The sequence below is a fragment of the Megalobrama amblycephala genome, linkage group LG14 (genome assembly GCF_018812025.1).
Source record: "Megalobrama amblycephala isolate DHTTF-2021 linkage group LG14, ASM1881202v1, whole genome shotgun sequence".
Lineage (NCBI taxonomy): Eukaryota > Metazoa > Chordata > Actinopteri > Cypriniformes > Xenocyprididae > Megalobrama > Megalobrama amblycephala.
In genome coordinates, this window is record NC_063057.1 from 5,109,179 (window position 1) to 5,128,649 (window position 19,471).

Sequence of the window (19,471 nt, forward strand, 5' to 3'; positions counted from 1 at the left end):
AGTCAAAACGCTGCATCTGTAACTGCATGAGAGAATAATATGAGTCGTAAGTTTCTCGCTGACATGTTGCAAGCTTTATTATCAAGCTTTAACATCACAACTGACATAACGTATGGAATACTCTGAGTCAGATATGAAAATGATTGTTTTTTGATGTCATACAGGGAAATAACCCAATTTATTAAAAAAGTCAGTTTACTGGTTTGCATGTAAAACTGGTTATTTCAATAAGCTGATATTTGTGAGTTATCAGCTTACTGGTGTGCATGTAAATGTGCTCAATGTTAGGACAGCTGAAAGGTTTGTTTGAGCTGCGCCCTCTACTGTACAGGCATAAATATGCATTTCCGTCAGCCTGAGGCTTATTCATTTCACTTTTGGTGTGAAAGGGCCTTAACATTTGCCAAAAATAGAACTTTTTTTGTTGTTATTAAAAAAAACCTAACAAGCAAGCCTAGCCCAGGTAAGGAAAATTTAACACAAAAGTAAAGTAATTAATTACTTTTCATAAAAAGTAACTAAGTAACGCAATTAGTTACTTTTTTAGGAAGTAATGCAATACTGTAATGCATTACTTGGTAACACTTTATTTAAGGGTCTTTTAACTAGTTGCTTATTAGCTTGCATATTACTAGAATATTGTCTGTTTATTAGTACTTATTAAGCACATATTAATGCGTTATTCTACATTAACTTTTTCTACATACTTTAATCCTACCTCATAGCTAAACTTAACAACTACCTAACTAACTATTAATAAGCAGTAAATTAGGAGCTTATTAAGGGAAAAGTTGTAGTTAATAGTGAATGTGTTCCCTATACTGAAGTGTTACCCATTACTTTTAAAAGTAACTTTACCCAACACTGGATATCAGAATGTCTGACAAACATTTCCAGTAGTAAAAATGCAAGTAAAAAATGTAGCTCCAGGGAAAGAAAAAAATCTATGAACTCAGCAAAGTTAGGAAAAGAGATGGCGGTAGCCTTCAGAAGGGCTTAAATTCTCTCTCGCTCTCTCATCAAGCGCCCCCGTTTAAATCCTCCACCCCTCCGGACGGTGGAGGGGAGCAAAGACTAAAGCTTAAATGCTTTGAATGATGGTGAGGAATGTTTAAAAGTGTCTGTTTGAGGAAAGGGGGTGGGCTGAGGGTTCTTTTTTCTTAGGGGGGAGGAAGACTCCCGTGGGACAAACCCCGTCTCTCAGATCTGGTATGCGTGACTGAGCAAGGAGAAGAAAAAAATCCTAAACCTGGCTTCTTAACTTAGGGAAACAATGGCAACTGTTGAGAATAAGATTTATAATATTTTGGTGGGTGAAAAATATCCAACGTTATAGTCACTAAATTGATATCAGATGCTTTTACACTATGTATATTATTGGATTGGATGACCAAAATTGTAAAAAAGGCAGCATTGCACTGCAGTTTTAACACCCTCACTAGCACAATTAAGGGAAGCATCCATTTTGTTGCGCTTCATAAATAATGTAACAAACATGCATGCGCTTAACACACAAATATCACTTCCATCGCCCTCTAAAATGCAAATTTCTCAAATCCACTATGAACCAAATAAACCCCTAACCCTATTATAGCAAAATGAATACTGCCTAAACATTATGACATCTAGCATCAAAACCACACTGAATGCATGAATTATACCAAACTCATAACGGAATTCCAAGTGGCTCTTTTATTTATATAAATATCAACTTTAATGTTTTTACTGTAAGAATATAAAACATTTTAATTTGGGATTCTTTTTACAAATACATTTACAGTACATTGAAACACAGTAGCTTCTCAGCAGGACTCAATACATGTTGCAGGTCGATACATCATGGTACATATATAGGCCTGACATGCATTTTGCGTGTTACCCTCGTTGCGACCGTGTCTTTTATATGTAAAGTTGAATATTAATGTATTTAAAACAGACAGATTGTTTTATAACACGATGTGCCCTGTTTCAGCCCTGTGAAGAGGCAAACAAGGTGTCAGTGATTGCAAACAGGGTTTCTTTTTTCTTTTTCAGGGACAAAATTCACTTCAATTTGAAGTACAACGCTTTTCATTAATTAATATCTGCTTACATAAGCATAAATACATCAGCAGAGGCAACCTCTTATTCAAAGCAGGAATTAAAGGCTTTCAGGCCTGTAAAATTGAGCAAAAACTAAAAGCGTTTGGAAATATAAAAGCTTTAGTGTACAAACCCAGTATTTTTGTCTGTCTTTGCATAAGGGCAGTTGACATATGTCCATGAACTAATTTCTTTATTCATCATGGAGATTTTAGTATATCATTTGTGTCAATGATGGAAAATTTTAGGTCCTGTGACTGGTGGTAACTATTTCTTTCTCATTTTAATCTACTTCATTTTAAATGGTGTGTGATAAATACATTTTTAAAAGGAGCACAAAGACTGCTGTAGTCTTTCACAAAACTGCGTGTTTAATAGGGTTAAAATATTTTAAGGTGAACTGTCAAATCACAGGACACTTGGAAAAACTGCTTGAAATTTGATATCAACTAACATTACCTACCCATAGACTTCTTTTGAAACCTTTTGCTTTTTGTTGCCTATCTGGAGGAAGGGAATAGGGAATAGGGAAGTTAAAAAAAAAAAAAAAAGGTAATCTGAATCAATCTATCCTTTCTTTCAGTCTTTTTGCTTTCCTTAAGCCAGAGACGAGATAAAGGGGGAGGGAATTGTTTTTTTAGGCACAAATTCTCATTCTTGTTAAGAATAACAATATAATACATCTAACGAGGTAGCCAAAATATCGCGATACTTGGGGAGGAGGAGGTTTAATATTGCGATTTGTTAAGAAAAAACAACTTTTTTTGTGTTTGTGTTAATAGCAATAACTGACACATGTATCACATTCAGCGTTTTAAGCCTCTTTTTATGTACTTTGCTCTATTGAAATCCACCCATCCCCCTTCCGCCCTCCCTCCAGAAACCCCCCAAGTTTCACCTCACTTTCTCACTTTCAGTCATCTGCCAAAGGCCCAGGTTCAAAACTTTAAGGCAGGGGAGCTGCGTGATCCTCTCCAGTCCCCTCTTAGTGATTTTCGTACATCCATATAGATCGATGCCGGTCAGCTGCGTCAAGTGGTCCGCGATCAGCCCCAGTCCTTTGTCTGTAATCCGCACGCACTGACCGATGTTCAGCGTCCTCAGCTCGTGCATTTGGCGCACCATCCTGTTGATGCCATCGTCACTGATGTGGCACGAGCACAGCGACAGCGACTTGAGCTGGTACAGGCCCTGCGCGATATAAGCCAGGCTCTGGTCGCCTATCTTGTCGCAAAACGACACGTCGAGCCCGGAGAGTCTCAGCGTGCCCATGGCGAGGTGCATGATGCCCGTGTCGCTGATGTTGTCGCACGAGCGCAGATTAAGGCTCCACAAGCTCGTCATGTGAGAGAGGTGGATCATGCCAGCGTCCGAGATGCCCCCGCAGAAACTCAGGTTGAGCACTTTGAGCTTAGTCAGACCTTTTGAAATGTGCTTGAGGGACAAGTCCGTCAACTTCTGGCAGTCCTGCAAGGTCAGGTATTCCAGGCTGAGGCAGCCCTCCGCCGCGCTCCGGGTCATCCCGGCCAAGTGCCCGATGCCCACGTCGGACACATGCCGGCAGCTCCTCAGATTAAGACTTTTGAGTCTGTGCAAACCCCACGCAATGAGCAACAAGCCCGTGTTCGTGATATTACTGCAGCCGCCCAGTTCCAACACCTCCAAGTTTTTCAGATACTGCGCTATTCTGCCCAAACTGGAATCCGTGATCTGCTTGCAAAGGCTCAGATTGAGCACCCTCAGGGAAGGGATCTCCTGCACGAACGCGTGCCCCAGGCCGTTATCCGTTAAGTTATAGCAGCCGCTCAGATTCAAGCTCTCGATGTTGGGCATCCCCTGGATCACGTAGCTGAGGCTGCGCCGCAGGCTGAGGATCTGCACGCGCCGGATGCCTCGCGCCTGGAGGCTGGGGAACAGGGACGGGTTCGCCCGCCTGAGATGCAGCTTGGCTTCCACCCCCCTCCACACAGACTTGTGGTAGGACGCGTCCCTCCACGCCGTGCACACTTGGGCCACCCTGCCTTGGTCCCTCACGTCCAAGTAGCTGAAAATCATGGCTAAAATCTCCGGGAAGAGACACGAGATGTGCGTCTCCATCTTCCACACGCGCTCAAGAAAACAAACGGCGGCAAACCCCCACCAACGGTCACCGTCGCGTCTCGCAGTCCCCTCAGGAGGGAAAAAAAGGCTTTTAGAAAGCTCCTCAAGCTTTTCTTTTTACATTTAACTGGGTAAATCGACAACTCTCCGTCCCGAGTGATCCTTTCAGTGGCGTAGGAAGGATTCAAATGCAAAAATGCCTCCCAAAAGACGCTTGATCCGATTCAGACCGACAGCGAACGGGCGGTCAGACAGCGCTACTGCCCGTTTGGCGCTTTGATAATAGTCTTCGCTCGACCCGGGGATCCAGACGGTCGTACATTTTCAAAAGATGTCTAAAACTGCCACAAACCTCGGGAGAAAACAAATTCAGTCCGCTATCAGATAAAAGAGTGAGGTTTCGTTTCGCGTTTCTGCTCCGCTCGCACTCATTGCCAAGCCGAGGGGCTTCCTGCTGCCTTTGTCTGATCTTTTCAAACTGACTTGGCAGGGCCGCCAGCACAGAGCGGCTGCGGGGGAGTCGCGCATATTTAAACCTGTTAGAACAGCTCAAATTGTTTAAGAACAGTCTGAAACTTATAAAGCGGCGCCCCATATGTTTGTAGTTATTGTCCCAGTCCGTGTTCTGTTTTCCTCTAAACTGTTTTGAAAGATATTCGTGTTGTGTGTGTTTATCGCCCCCCTTTTTAAAAAGCAAAGTGGTTTAGCCCAACTCAGCTGGAACAGTAAGAATAGTTCCCCTGGAAACCAACTTCTTACAATTCAGTTCACTTTACTCTTAACCCTTCAGCTTCCGTGTCAGATGGTGGTATTTTTGAAGTTGTTATTTCAAATTTATTTATTATTGGAGTAAAGTTACTTGTTAATGTGATATTTTTCTCGCAGTGTGCAAATAACACTGTTTTTTTGTGTGTGTGTGTGTGTGCGTGTGTATATAACAAAACAAACAATAGGAAGGGCTCATTGTGAAGTGTTGAAAAATTATATTAGGGCTATATTTAATATACTTTAGTTAAATAAAGATAATTATTCTTTTCTTTTTTCTTTTTTTTTTGTATTTATGGTTAGTCTTAATTCTTTAAAGATTGTTATTCAACTACATGCTTTGAAAGTTCTGCAGATTAATATCAAGGTTTTTAATCTTTTATAATATAATAGATAATTTAGTCATACTGCCGTTCTCTTCTTGTAAAAGAAACATTTTGCATTATATCCCTAACAAAAAGGCACGCAATGCTATGAATCTGGCAGTAACAGCCTTTTTGCCCCGTCAGTCTTACGTAAGGTAGTTTTTATTCCACCTTTTGCATATTTCCCCATCTTTGGGCCTCAGGCCCCCCTCTGTGGGCTCTTTGGCATTGTTAGCCGATATGACGGGAGCATTTGCAGAAGGTACTGGAGTGTAGCAGAAAGAAGGAAGAAAAGCAGCACACACACGTTTGTGTTTACAAAAGAAAATGCAGCACAGCACAACTGACAGCACAAGTCCAACCCTCCCCACTCCGGCTCTGTCTGTCTCGAACCTTCTCTCTAGCTCACCACATGTCTCTCTCTCTCTCTCTCTCTCTCTCTCTCTCTTCAATAAATGTCACTTTTTTTCTCCCCCCTCCTTCCACTCTCACTGGTTCAGGTTATAATTGTGTAAAGCACAAAACTCTATCCAACATTATTTCTGAAGCAGCTCAGTTCACATGCAATCAAAATGGATCCTGTTTGATTTCTTAAAGGGATACTTCATCCAAAAATGATAATTATCCTATAATTTACTCACCCTCAAGCCCTCCTAGGTGTATATGACTTCCTTCTTTCAGATGAACGCAGTCAGAGTTATATTAAATATTATCCTGGTTTTTCCCAGCTTTGTAATGGGAGTGAATAGTGAATAGAGTTTTTGAAGCTCCAAAAAGCACGTCCATCCATCATAAAAGTAATCCATACGGATCCAAGGGGTTAATAAAGGCCTTCTGAAGTGAACTGATTCGTTTTTTGTAAGAAAAATATCTATATTTAAAACTTTATAAACTATAATCACTGACATCCGGCAACGGCCGTACGCACGATCATGAGAGAGTCGAGTTCCGGCGGAAGGGTGACCTCTGACCCGACGTATGGTGTAGCGTAAGCTTAATAGATGTCTATTGCAAAAACCAGGTAACGCATGTGTGGCCATTGCCGGATATTTTAATATTAAATATTTTCACTTCAGAAGGTATTTATTAACCCACTGGAGTCGTATGGATTACTTTTATGATAGATGGAATGCGCTTTTCGGAGCTTTGAAAACTCAGGCACTATTCAATGCCATTTATAAAGCTGGGAAGAGCCAGAATATTTTTTTAACATAACTCTGATTGTGTTCGACTGAAAGAACGTTAGCTTGAAGGTGAGTAAATTATGGGATCATTTTCATTTTTGGGTGAACTATCCCTTTAATTCATATTCCTGGCCTTTTTATTGTATTATTTATAGGGGGACGTTATTTTAAGAGGGAAAAAAAAGTCTACAGAATCTCGCTCCATCTCTAAAACAACTTTCGGCTCACCAATACCTCTTATTTTTGATCACCCACTTAACCAGTAAGTCTTTTTCTAATTGATTATCCTCTTCAACTCCGATAACCAGAAGAAAAACACGCTGTGGACGCCATTTCATGTTGACGCCATTTTAAATATGGATATTTTTCTTACAAAAAAAAAACAATCACTTCACTTCATAAGGCCTTTATTAACCAACTGGAGTCCTATGGATTACTTTTATGATGGATGGATGCGCTTTTTGGAGTTTCGAAAACTCAGGCACTATTCACTCCCATTATAAAGCTTGGAAGAGCCAGAATACTCCTATTTAATATAACTCCAATTGTGTTCATCTGAAAAAAGAAAGTCACCTAGGATGGCTTGAGGGTGAGTAAATTATGGGATAATTTTAATTTTTGGGTGAACTATCCCTTTAATTCACATTACTGGCCTTTTTATTCTATTATTTATAGGGGGACATTATTTTAAGAGGGAAAAAAAGTCTGCAGAATCTTTAATAAAAACTCGCTCAGTCTCTAAAACAACTTTCGGCTCACCAATACCTTTTATTTTTGATCACCCACTTAACCAGTAAGTCTTTTTCTAATTGATTATCCTCTTCAACTCCGATAATTGGAATAAAAACACGCTGCGGACGCCATTTCATGTTGACGTCAAGTTGAATTCATGCGCTCACTCTGACAGACAGGTCCTGGGCTTGTATGGTAGACAGATGAAGGGCTCTAAATGTGCGCTGTGCCCCGATGCCCAGCATGTAAGGGGGCGAGAGGTCTGTGACAGCGGCCCCTCTGCCTGGCTCCTCCAGCCGGCCTCTCCGCCAGAGAGGAGGGCCGCTCCAGAACTGCACTGCTGTGAGTCAGAGACTCTCAAAGCAGGCCTGCAGAGCCAAAAGCAGGACTCAAGCTGCTCCTGGAAATAAGCAGAGAGAGAGAGAGAGGGAGGAGGGGATGAGTGAGAAAGGAAAGGGAGGGGTTTGATTTAGAAAGCAGGCGAAAGCTAACAATTAAAAAACATGCACTTGCCACAAAGCAACGGCGCTATTAATTTAACAGTTTATGATCATGCAGGCTAAACTGAACCAAGTGAAAGCAAAATTGTCAGAAAAAAACAGGAAGCATATAAGGATTTTGCGATCTCGTGGAGCAAAAGAAACAAAAGATTCCGGCGAAGGAAAGTGAAAATGAAGCTGAGAGACAGTGAGAACTGGAAGGACAAGTGCTACATGCAAATGCGAAGGTGTTGTAGGACCTTGCAAGAAAAAAAAAGATCTGTCATGTGATTTGATGTGCTGATTCAGGGGAGGGAGATAATTGGATAATTGCATGCCACAGAACTGCGCTGATAACTGCGCTTGGGGCAACCGTTTCCTAGGAGACGTAGGCATGTGTCAACATGCTGTTGAAAGCTGACACCTCATGAATAGATTTTAGGCTACTTTGTAGTTTCTCTCTTTCTCTCTTTCTCGGCATCGTGTATGACTCCAATCTGCTTTTTTGTTTTGCAAGCGGTGGCAGTTTGAGGAGAGATTTTGGCGGCTGTAACTTGCACAAACGTTCACATACATCCAGCTAGCTGAATGGGCTTTTCATGAAATCAGACAACAGTTTCTTCTACAGCAGGGGAAGCCACGTTACTCTATTCAAATCAGGTCGAATCTCCCTAGGAGCTGCACCCCCGTTGGGGTACTACAGGGGAAACACCAGGAAGCCGATGCTCTCGATGCCTGTGTAAAGAACAGGCGATGATGTAATACTCTCCCTGCATAATGTATTGTAATGTTAATACCACTACTGATATAAAATGAGCAAATCCCTTTATATTCCCATAACATTTCATTTCATTGCTCTGTATGTGTCATATTCATGCACTTTATAGACAGTCTGACGGAATGAGGTGTTTGCTTTCTACTGCAAGGTTTTCATAGATATAAAGCTGTATCGTTTTTATACACACAGGTCAAAAAGCATGACTTGTGAGACTGCTAATGTAAATGCTTCGGCATTCTTTAAAAATTTTATAATACATTTTTAATTAAGTTATAACAAATTAATTTCAATTACTTAAAAATGGAGGAATATATTAGCTTTTATTTAATCTGAATATATAATCTAAAATAACATAAAATAAAAAAATAGGATATTTAATATAAAAATAAAAACATAAATATACATTATTTAAAATAAATGTTATATATATAAAAATATAAATATAAATAATGTCTTATAAAATAAATTAAAAAAATATTTAAAAATTATATATAAATTAATTTCCATGACTTAAAAATAGTGGAATATATTATTTATTTAATCTGAATATATAATCTAAAATAACATATATAGAATATACTATCAATAAATAGTATATTTAATATATAAAAATATATAAACATATATAAAAATATAAATATATATTTTATAATATATATTGCATTTTTATAATAAATTATAAAATAATAACATTTTATAAAAATATTATATTAAATTTTATAATATATATATATATATATATATATATATATATATATAATTGTATTAAAAAACTAAATATATTAATACATACTTTTATATTTTTATAAAATGTATTAATAGTAAATTATTTATAAAAGTATTATATATATATATATATATATATATATATATATATATATATATATTATTATTATTATTATTATTATTATTATTATTATTATTATTAAAAGACTGGAGTATAAATGATGCTGAAAATTCAGCCATCACAGGAATAAATTACATTTTCAAATACATTACAATAAATAATAGTTATTTTAAATTCTAATAAATATTATAACGCAATAACACAATGTTTTTACTGTATTTTAGATCAAATAAATGCAGCCTTGGTGAGGAAAAGCATTTTCTTTCATAAACATTAAAATCATAACTTTTGAATAATTTTTTGATAGTTTCCAACTTCAGTAGCGTATATCTATACACACACACACACACACACACACACACATGCTTATATTATTTTTTATTATTATTATAATTATTTTATTAATTTACATTTTTGTTTTGTTTTTTTTCCTCGTCTCAGACTTTTGGCCCAACTGTATTTTTTAAGTTTTACCCTCTTACTCCACCTTTTCTGTTTCATCTTCTGTTTTTTCATGTCTTTCCTTTTCTTCCTCTCTCTCTTTGCCTCTGTATGCCTGGAGCCCACAGCCAGGTGAGGCCCCTCCAGAGAGTAATTACAACCTGAAACAGAGATCGGAGCCCTGCGGCGCTCACCATCAAAGCAGTCGTAGGGAACAGCCCGGGCTAATGTGGTGAAGAGGAGAGACACTGACAGGGCAGAAAACAGAGGGTTCAAAACACACTCTCTCTCTCTAACCCAACCTCTCTCTCTCTCTCATAGCATGACCGACAATAACAGGCCGTTTGGCTGCACAATGGTCACGTTGCTCACCAAAGACCTTCGGGAGACAAAATAGAGAGAGAGAGCAGAACAGACAGAGAGATGACTGAATTAGTCTGCTGCGTGTCCGGGCCTGGAGAGAGGGAGGAACTAGGAACGCATTGAAAAGTGTTCTTCAAACAACTGTGTGACTCAAGGGCAGAATATACACACATCAGCCACCCAGATAGTAAAGCCCTCAGCATCAGGGGCTTTTGAGACCCAGTGCTAAGAGATGTCATAGGTCCCGCACCCACAAGGAGAGGTTACTGTTAATGCAAGTTTCAGTGGTGAGGTCATGAGCTATGAGTGTTAAGAGGCCTGTTTTATCAAAAAAAACGGTTTCCAGCCTTTGGGAAGTCTGTGAAAATGTGCTTTGCGAAAGTATTTAGGGCCATAAACCAACCAGGATATTTTTACTGAACTGCGGGTCATACATAAGCCTATTTTTCATTTCATGCAATGTATTTACAGTGATTTACTTATATAATATATTTTAATTTCATGATCTGTGCGATTCTTCTAATCACTGAAACTTTTAATGCACCATTGTTGTATTATAATACTGTTAAAGGTGCAGTAAAGGTGCGGTAGCACTTTATTTATACTCATATTAATTACAATAACTGGGTAATAACTACACTCTAACAAAAAGCTGGGTTAAAAACAACCCAAGTTGGGTTGAAAATGAACAAACCCAGCGATTGGGTTGTTTTAACTCAGCGGTTGGGTTAAATGTTTAACAATAACCTGCTATTGTTTAAAAATTACTGTATTCCTTGCTTAAAATGAACCCAAAGTATATTGGAAATTAACATTTATTAATATGTTTAATAAGTGAACATTTATTAATAAGATTAATGAATAATAATTAAACAATAAACATTTATTAAATTGCTTATTAATAAATGTTCACCTTTTGATTATTACTGTTACCTCTAGTAATTATGTGTCTGATTTTTAATTTCCAACCTCTTTTGGGTTCATTTTAAGACAGCCATATAGTAATTTTTAAACAATAATTGAGTTAAATAAAACTGCCCAGCATGTTGGGCAAACATTTAACCCATCTGCTGGGTTAAAACAACCCAATCCCTGGGTTTGTCCATTTTCAACTCAACTTTGGTTGTTTTTAACCCAGCATTTTTGGAGTACTAACCCTAAACCTAAGCTGCATCCGAAATCAAATACTTCCCAAGTATATAGTACGCGAAAAACAGTATGAGAACAGAATAGTAAGTCTCGGATGACTCACTACTTCCGGTAATATTCTGAAATGCACATATGATGGACACTTTACTATCCCATGAGGCCATGGGAGAGGATTTGTGAATGGAGTTGAAGGGATGTAACTGACATTGGTAGGTCATGTGACAGGAACAACATGGCAGATGTAGCACGTCCGAATTCATTCATACTACACGCATTCGTACTATATAGAACATACTTTTTCAACGGTTTAAATTCAAATGTAGTACCTACTCAACAGTACGCGATTTTAGACGATTTTCTTATGAAAGAAAGTACAATGTAAGTACACGTAAGTGCACGTACTGTGAAAGTGGATTGGACCGAGCACCAAAACACACTTGTAGCCAATCAGGAATAAGGGGCGTGTCCACTCATAAGGGGGAGGTGTCTGTGTTGCATAGCATGTTTGTGAATTTGGGAGCGGAGCTCTCAAGTTAGAAATGTGATCCTTTTGGGTAGCGGCGTGTTTTCTTGATTTCAAATATCAACAGCGTTTCTCAGAAATTACTTACTGCACCTTTAACAAGAACGCTAAATCAAAATATGCTGTTTGCGAACGTATTTGATTCATATACAGTTGCTTTGCACTTGATCTGTGAATCAATAAAGTAACTTTCATCTTTTCTGGATGAAACCCCCACAGTTAAGGCATCATTATTCAGGTTGTGAACCTGAAGGACAGCTGTGAAAATCAAGGCTAATAAGTGTTCCAAAGAAGTTAAAGTAAAGCAAATGCATATTAGGAAATGGTACAAAACAATATCGCAGCCCCAGCGGCCTACTGTTGGTTTAATTATCGAGAATTAATCCTTTCTCAAAATATTTGCACAAACAAGGAAATCTGACTAGAGTTGAGCTGTTTAAATCATTACTCAGAAAGAACCTTGTGAAGTGTAGGGTTGGCCAAAAAACATAATTGTGACCCAGTTGCGTTGTAGGCAAAGTTTGTCTTGTTAGATAAGATCAAGATGAAACTTTTCAGCTAAAGTCTGAAGTAATATGTATGGTGCAAATCTAACACTGCCCACACTGCAAAAAACATCACATTTACTGTGAAGCATGCTGGTGATAGCATCACACTGTAGGGCTGTTTTTCATCAGCAGACACTGGGCATCTTGTTAAAATAGAAGAATGGATTGTGGGGGAAAGAATACAGGGAAATATGCGGAAAAGCCTGTTTCAATCTCCAAAAAGACTAGAATAATTCTAAACAGCAAGCCATATTAGCACTGGAAAAGCTCAAGAACAAATACGGTGATTGGTTCAGTCTGATCTTAATCCAATTTAGAATCCCTGACATTATTATTTTTTAAATTACGGTGCTCCTATGTCATCAACTAACCTGAATAAACCTGAAGCAAATGTTCCTATAAAAAGCTAATACATATTTGCCCCAAAAGAAGGTGGTTCTACAATTTTTTTTTTTAAATAAGAAGGATTATATATATATAGGTCAGTGACATGACATGCATATTTTTGTGTCCAACTGCATTATTTCCTTTTAAAATAATTTGATAAATTCATGACATATCACTTCATTCTATAAAACCTATTTAGTTTGAATTAATTTTTAGTACATTTAAATAATACATACTATTATTTTATGTTTTGTTATCTTAAACCCCCAAAATGTCTGGTGGTGCAACTGTCTGAACAAATGAACAGACTAGGAAAACTATTTAAAATGGTGTCCTAATAACAAAAAATTAAAGACTAAATACTATGGTGACATTTTAGGTTTAAAACCTTTCATATAAACAAATTTTATAAATATCAGTAGTTTTAAAGACATATTCTCAAATGTCAGGGTGGCACAACTGCAAACATGGCTCTTTTATTATGAATTGACAAGGTAATGACAGTAAACATGATAATGCATCATCTGGACCTCAACTGATCCTTGTGGCAGAGTGAAAAGGTTTGTAGATCTCTCTAAAATACTGGTAAAAACTGTTAATTTTAAGGTTGGTACACTTTCCATGTCAGGTGGCACAGCTATAGTATATACATACAACTATTTGGTTGTACCGTCAAAAATTGAACGTTTTTAAATGCATTGTTCATGACTCAAAAATATGCATTACATCAATTCTTTTATGAGAATTAATATTTAATATTCTTTTGTTTCAGCATTTGAAATAAGAATTTAACCCAGAAAAACGATTAGGATTTGTAATTCACTATTAGTCTGAATACGGTGTGTTAGTATGTGTGTGTGTCCCCGTTTATTTTTGGTTCATCTCGCCATAGCTGTCAGAGAGTATCTCTTTTAGAGAGTGTTGATTGTGGAGAAGAAAGCCGAGCTGTTTGTCTCAGTGCAGGGACTCAGAGACAGCCGTCTGCTGACAGCGCACCGAGCAGCTGTGCTGCCCTCATAATAACAATAATGAAAACCTAAATAATTGATACATTCTCGCAGAAATGCATTGTTTGCATTTGAATTAAACATTACAAGAAGGTGTATTGTGTTTGAGAGAGCAAAGAGAAGTTTTAAACATAAAGGGCCGGAAACGCAAAACTTGAAAACAAGGATTAGTACGCCGCTGATGTGCTGTACTGCAAGTCTGGTCTGGTTTGCTCTCCTCCTCTTGCTCTACAGTCCCTTTTTGCCCATTTCCTGTTCTCTCTCTCTCTCTCTCTCTCTCCTTTCCACCTCTCTTGCCCCCTCCCAACCCGTTCCTGTTCCTCTCATCCACTTCAGGAAAGTAGGCTGCGTTTGCGTCCCGAGGGGTTGATCCGATACAGGTCAGGTTAATCAATCCAGGGGGAGTGAGAGGCAGTGCTGGGAGTTTTAATCAGGCCGAGACTGTGGAGACTCCGACCTCTCCACCCTCCAGCTGCCTGCTTCAAGCCAGCGTGTGTTTGTATGTGTGGTCACGTTTGAGGACTTGTCCTCTTTCCTCTCCCTCAGCATGTGTGCTCACGTATGAGCGCGCTGCAGTGCATTTTTCTACCTACACACAGTGGTTCTGACTACACAAAACCGCATTTTGATTCACCTATGCTGTTTGATAACTAATTGTCTGTATAGTGAAGCTGCCATCTTTGATGTGTGAAATAAAACCTTTTCCTGTGGTCTTGTTTCTGAGGGTCATGTCGTGGTCCCAGGATGGTGAACGGGAGGCTGGGGAGAGGGAGGAGAAGAGGAGGTGGTAGGGAATGGAAGGGGCTCTCCGGGGCAGCACAGGAGGACTGATGGGCAGCCAGCGGCCTGTAAGAGTGCCAGGACTGAATTGGGCACGGTGCCCAGGCTGGCGGCAGCCTCCAAGCTGCCTGGGGAGAGAATGAGCCCCCCATACTCTACTGAGATAAGAGTGAGAGACATAAAGAGAAAGAAAAGGACATGAAGAAAGCAGCATCATATATGAAACTGACCTGTATACTCAGACTCGAGACTGATTCATTCAGGGTCAGATGAGCAAAGTGCATCCATTGACTTGTTTGACCCCAAAAAGCAGGATCAAGCCTTTTAGTTGGCATGCTTTTTAGAGTTTAATCAATGTCTTTCCACCCAATGCATCTGACAAAACTCTAATTGTGACAGTTGGGGAATCCTATAGGGTGAAGTAGTGAGTGAGCAGGATTGTGGTTGCAGGCACTGGTAACCACGTCCTTGGTCGTATATCTCTCACAAGCAATATAATGATTAGATATAAAGTGTAACATGGCTTTTAGGAGACATAGTTATGATATGTAATAATGAAAATGCTAAAACCTTGATTGAAAATGTATGTTTGCATGCACAATTTTATCAGTGTCATGTGTCTTAAATTGTTATTTTATCAGGAAAAGGTCATAAACAGTTTATGCAACACCCAATTTGACTTTTGCTTTGTATGTAAACACGTTTATGCATCATATCTGACAGTGTCGCATTTTTCGCTTTTGATGTAGATACCAAGAAAAACCCAAAGGTTTCAATGTAAACACGTTTTTTTTTTTTCGTTTTATTGCTTTGCATGTATTCCTGTAAAACGTGGGTTTTTAATGAGCTGATTTTTGATAGTTATTGCACAAAATGAGTGCGCTGACATGCATGATGTTGCACCGATTATGCTTAATAAGCTGACAGCATGTAAGGTCATGTACATACCTAAATCTGTGTGCTTTCATGAGGGAAAGGTCATAAATGGTGTAAGCAGAACTTGATTGCAGTTAGATATTTTGCATGGAAAAGCTTTTAGCTTATTCATTGTAAGGCATGAATTTTCGTTGTATACGGTGGACAAGAGAGTTCAACATGCTGCAAATGAATAAAACACATGCAAATAAAAAAAGCACCAGCAAATAAGAAAACATCTTCAACAGTTTGACAACACACAGGTGTTGCAAATGAGCACAACACAAGCAAATACAGATACGTACTGCAAATAGCATGGAAATGTTTCAACATCCTGATCGTATGTGCATTGTACGTATCTGTATTTGGACATGTTGTGAGTATTTGCAGTGCGTTTCTGTATTTGGTTGCATTGTGCGTATTGGCAGCGAGTTTCTGTGTTTGGTTACATTGTGAGTATTTGCGGCACACTTCTGTATTTGGTTACGTTGTGAGTATTTGCAGCGAATTTCTGTATTGGGTTGCGTTGTTAGTATTTTCTGCAAGTTTCTGTATTTGGTTACATTGTGAGTATTTGCTGCATGCTTCTGTATTTAGTTGCATTGTTAGTATTTTCAGCGAGTTTATGTATTTGGTTGTATTGTGAGTATTTTCAGTGAGTTTCTGTATTTGGTTGCATTGTGAGTATTTTCAGCTAGTTTCTGTATTTGGTTACATTGTGAGAATTTGCTACATTTTTCTGTATTTAGTGGCATTGTTAGTATTTGCTGCAACTTTCTGTATTTGGTTACATTGTGAGTATTTGCTGCATGCTTCTGAATTTGGTTGCATTGTTAGTATTTGTAGCATGTTTCTGTATTTGGTTCTATTGTGAGTATTTTCAGCGAGTTTCTGTATTTGGTTGCGTTGTTAGTATTCGCAGTGTGTTTCTGTATTGCGCTAAGAGTATTTGCTGCAAGTTTCTTTATTTGGTTACGTTGTGAGTATTTGGTTACATTGTGAGTATTTGCTGCGCTTTTCTGTATTTGGTTGTGTTGTGATTATTTTCAGTGAGTTTCTGTATTTGATTGCATTGTTAGTATTTGCTGCCAGTTTCTGTATTTGATTGTATTGTGAGTATTTTCAGCGAGTTTCTGTATTTGGTTGCGTTGTGAGTATTTTCAGCACATTTCTCTGTGTTGAGCTATGAGTATTTGCTGCAAGTTTCTGTATTTGGTTGCGTTGTGAGTATTTTCAGTGAGTTTCTGTATTTGTTGCACTATCAGTATTTGGTTGCATTGTGAGTGTTTGGTTGTGTTATGAGTATTTGTAGTGAATTTCTGTATTTTGTTACTTTGTGAGTATTTGGTTGCGTTGTGAGTATTTAGTTGTGTTGTGAGTATTTGCTGCGCGTTTCTGTATTTGGTTGCATTGTGAGTATTTGCAGCGAGTTTCTGTATTGGTTGCATTGTGATTTGCAAGTAAACCCTTTTTTGAAGAGCTGATTTTTGATAGTTATCAGTGCTGATATTTATCAGCAAATGCTTGTATTTTGATGTCAGTACCTCAGAAAAAGCAGGTAATATCAAAATATCATGTAAACATGGTGTTTTTGCAGTGTCCATTTTTATAATGACTTTTTTGATAGCTACCAGTGTTTTGATGTGCGTGTAAATGCATTTGGTGGTCATTTTAGTTTTCTTTTCGAAGAATAAGAACATGACCCAAACTCCTCCAGTGCCATCACCCCTTAAATCTATAACATGTGCTGTGTCCCTCACCGCCCTGGGGGGACTGACCCCAGACCCGTCCCATCCCGGTGAGGAGCGGCTGTGTCCTCTCCAACCCCCACCATCACGTCGGGAACCTGGCAGACACATGGTCTCTCCAGCAGAAACAGGCCCCTGACTGCTGCGTCCCTCTATTTATTAGAGAATAAAGTAGCTCTAACAGCCCCTGCACTTTTATAGCAGGATCCCTGCTGCTTCTCCACACTACACCAAGTCCTATCAGACTTCTTACTGGGAACAAATTGACGGAGAGGAAGGAGGAAAGAGAGAGTGAGAGGGGGCAGTGTGCGTCATAGAGGAGAGAGAGTGACTGATGTGTGGCCAGTTTGGCCTGTGTCTGGTTTCCTGAGCTGTCAGTGCAGAAAGCCATATGGGCACGGAGGAGAGAGAGACATGCGTTCACTTTCAGAACGAGAGCAGCGTGCATGAGTCATCTTCTTCCAGCTTTAAAGAGGGAAATGAAAAAGAGAGTACAATCCCATCTTTACCCAGCAAAGGAGGCACAGAAGCTGCATCTGAAGCAGCTTAAATACCCCCAAAAGGAAGAGGCAGATTATATTTAGAAAAAAGATAATGTCATGAATTGTGGATATAAACAAATATGAATAAAATTATGAGTAAAAAAAATCGGAATAAAATTAAATAAAAATAATTTTAACTAAAAATGTATTAAGTTTATAAAATATAAACACTGATATTAAAAAATATACATAAAATATATATTGTGATAACAACAAAGTTTAATGCCTTATTCTTACATTACCAGAGTGAAACTAGTCATAGCTATTGAAAATCTGATCAAATATTGCCAGTAAAAACAATGTTGTTCTAATTTGACAGCTTTGACAGGTCAGTATTTATGCTAAAGATGAATAATCTGCAGGGGAAATAGTTGGATTATGAATTGTGGCGGTATATAATACATCATGTAATGCAGTGGTTTTCAAAAAGTTTAGAGAAATGTAGTATAAAAATGTAGTAGTAAGTACAGGACTTACTACTACAGAGCTACAGGAAGAGAAAGAGGGAACGGCTGGTATAAAGGGTGAATAAATAGCAGGAGAAGGAATGTGACGGAAGGAGAGATGGGGCATGAAACATCTTAGAAACAGGTGTAGGATAAGGAAATAAATGCAAAATGGCAGAAGAGAAGCAAAACAACCCGTTGGAGAGACTATACGCGGAGTAAAGGAAGTGGAAGGCGAGAGGTGAAGGGCAGAAAGGAGACAGAAAGATTGTGGAACAGGCTAAAGGAGAAAGAAGAGGAAAAATGATGGAATTTCAAGAGCGCGCAGTGGGAACGTCAGGAAAATGTCTCGGAGTGAAAGAAAGCAACATGAGGTGGGAGTGACGGAGTTGACAGTAAAAGAGAGCATGAGCGGTGAGAGACATTGTGTGTGTGTGTGTGTGTGTGTGTGTGTGTGTGTGTGTGTGTGTGTGTTTGTGTGCAGCCCACATGTCTTTGATTTGGGAGTCTGCCTGCTATCTGGGTTAGTCACAGACAGCGTTATGGAGAGACGCTGCAGTTTTAATGATATACAGCAGGCTGCTCACTCAGACACCTCAGCACACAGATCTGTCAGGCTTGCCTCACCATTGATCTCCCAGCGGCTGCCGCAAAGCACCCTGGGAAACACAGCTGGACCAGTTAACCCCACCCCCAGCACGTGTAGAGCCCCTCCCCTTCGTTTCCACCGTACCCCGAACCACATGGCGTTCTGTGTGTGGAAAGAAGAGGGCATTTACAGTACGTGTGACTCAACGGGGAAGCAAGGAGTTTTACAGACTTGTGAACACTTTGGTTATTATAAGCGCTGTGAATTCACAGGCAGCAAGCTGCTTCACATATGACTGTTTGATGCTGTGTGATTAAAAGCTTTGGCTTTTTATTTCATGCATTCGTTTTTCTCCGCATGCAGAAACCGAGGCATTGGGCAGATTGTTTTGATTAGTGGCTGTTTTTATGCTAGTCGGATCTTTGGTATGGGTGGCATCTTTTCTCTTTCAGTCGCTCTGTCTCTCTTTCGCTGGCGCCGGAGCTCTTTGGATCATCACAGAGTTCAAGAGCTCTCCTGAGCTTTAGCCAGGTTGTCTTCATCTTCGCTCGCACATTCACACACACACAAACACACAAACACACAAAACACACACACACACACACACACACACACACACACACACACACACACCGTCTGTTCGGCTCCAGTGTTTTTCTTGTCTTCTCTCACCTCTGTTTCTTTCCTGTTCTGTGTCAGAC

At 39.0% G+C, this 19,471-nt stretch overlaps 2 protein-coding genes across 2 annotated transcripts in view; one reads left to right on the forward strand and one right to left on the reverse strand.

Annotated features, from left to right (window-relative positions):
• The window catches only part of wnt5b (wingless-type MMTV integration site family, member 5b), a 94,900-nt gene that overhangs the window by 57,364 nt on the left and 18,065 nt on the right, over positions 1 to 19,471 (forward strand). The window lies entirely within an intron of this gene.
• fbxl14b (F-box and leucine-rich repeat protein 14b) lies at positions 1,670 to 4,785 on the reverse strand. Its single transcript, XM_048154671.1, has one exon. The coding sequence runs from the start codon at positions 4,177 to 4,179 to the stop codon at positions 2,977 to 2,979; it is 1,203 nt and encodes a 400-aa protein (XP_048010628.1). The 5' UTR covers positions 4,180 to 4,785; the 3' UTR covers positions 1,670 to 2,976.

Excerpts from the sequence above, each read along its gene's own strand:
- fbxl14b (XM_048154671.1), bottom strand. The coding sequence starts at position 4,179 with ATGGAGACGCACATCTCGTGTCTCTTCCCGGAGATTTTAGCCATGATT.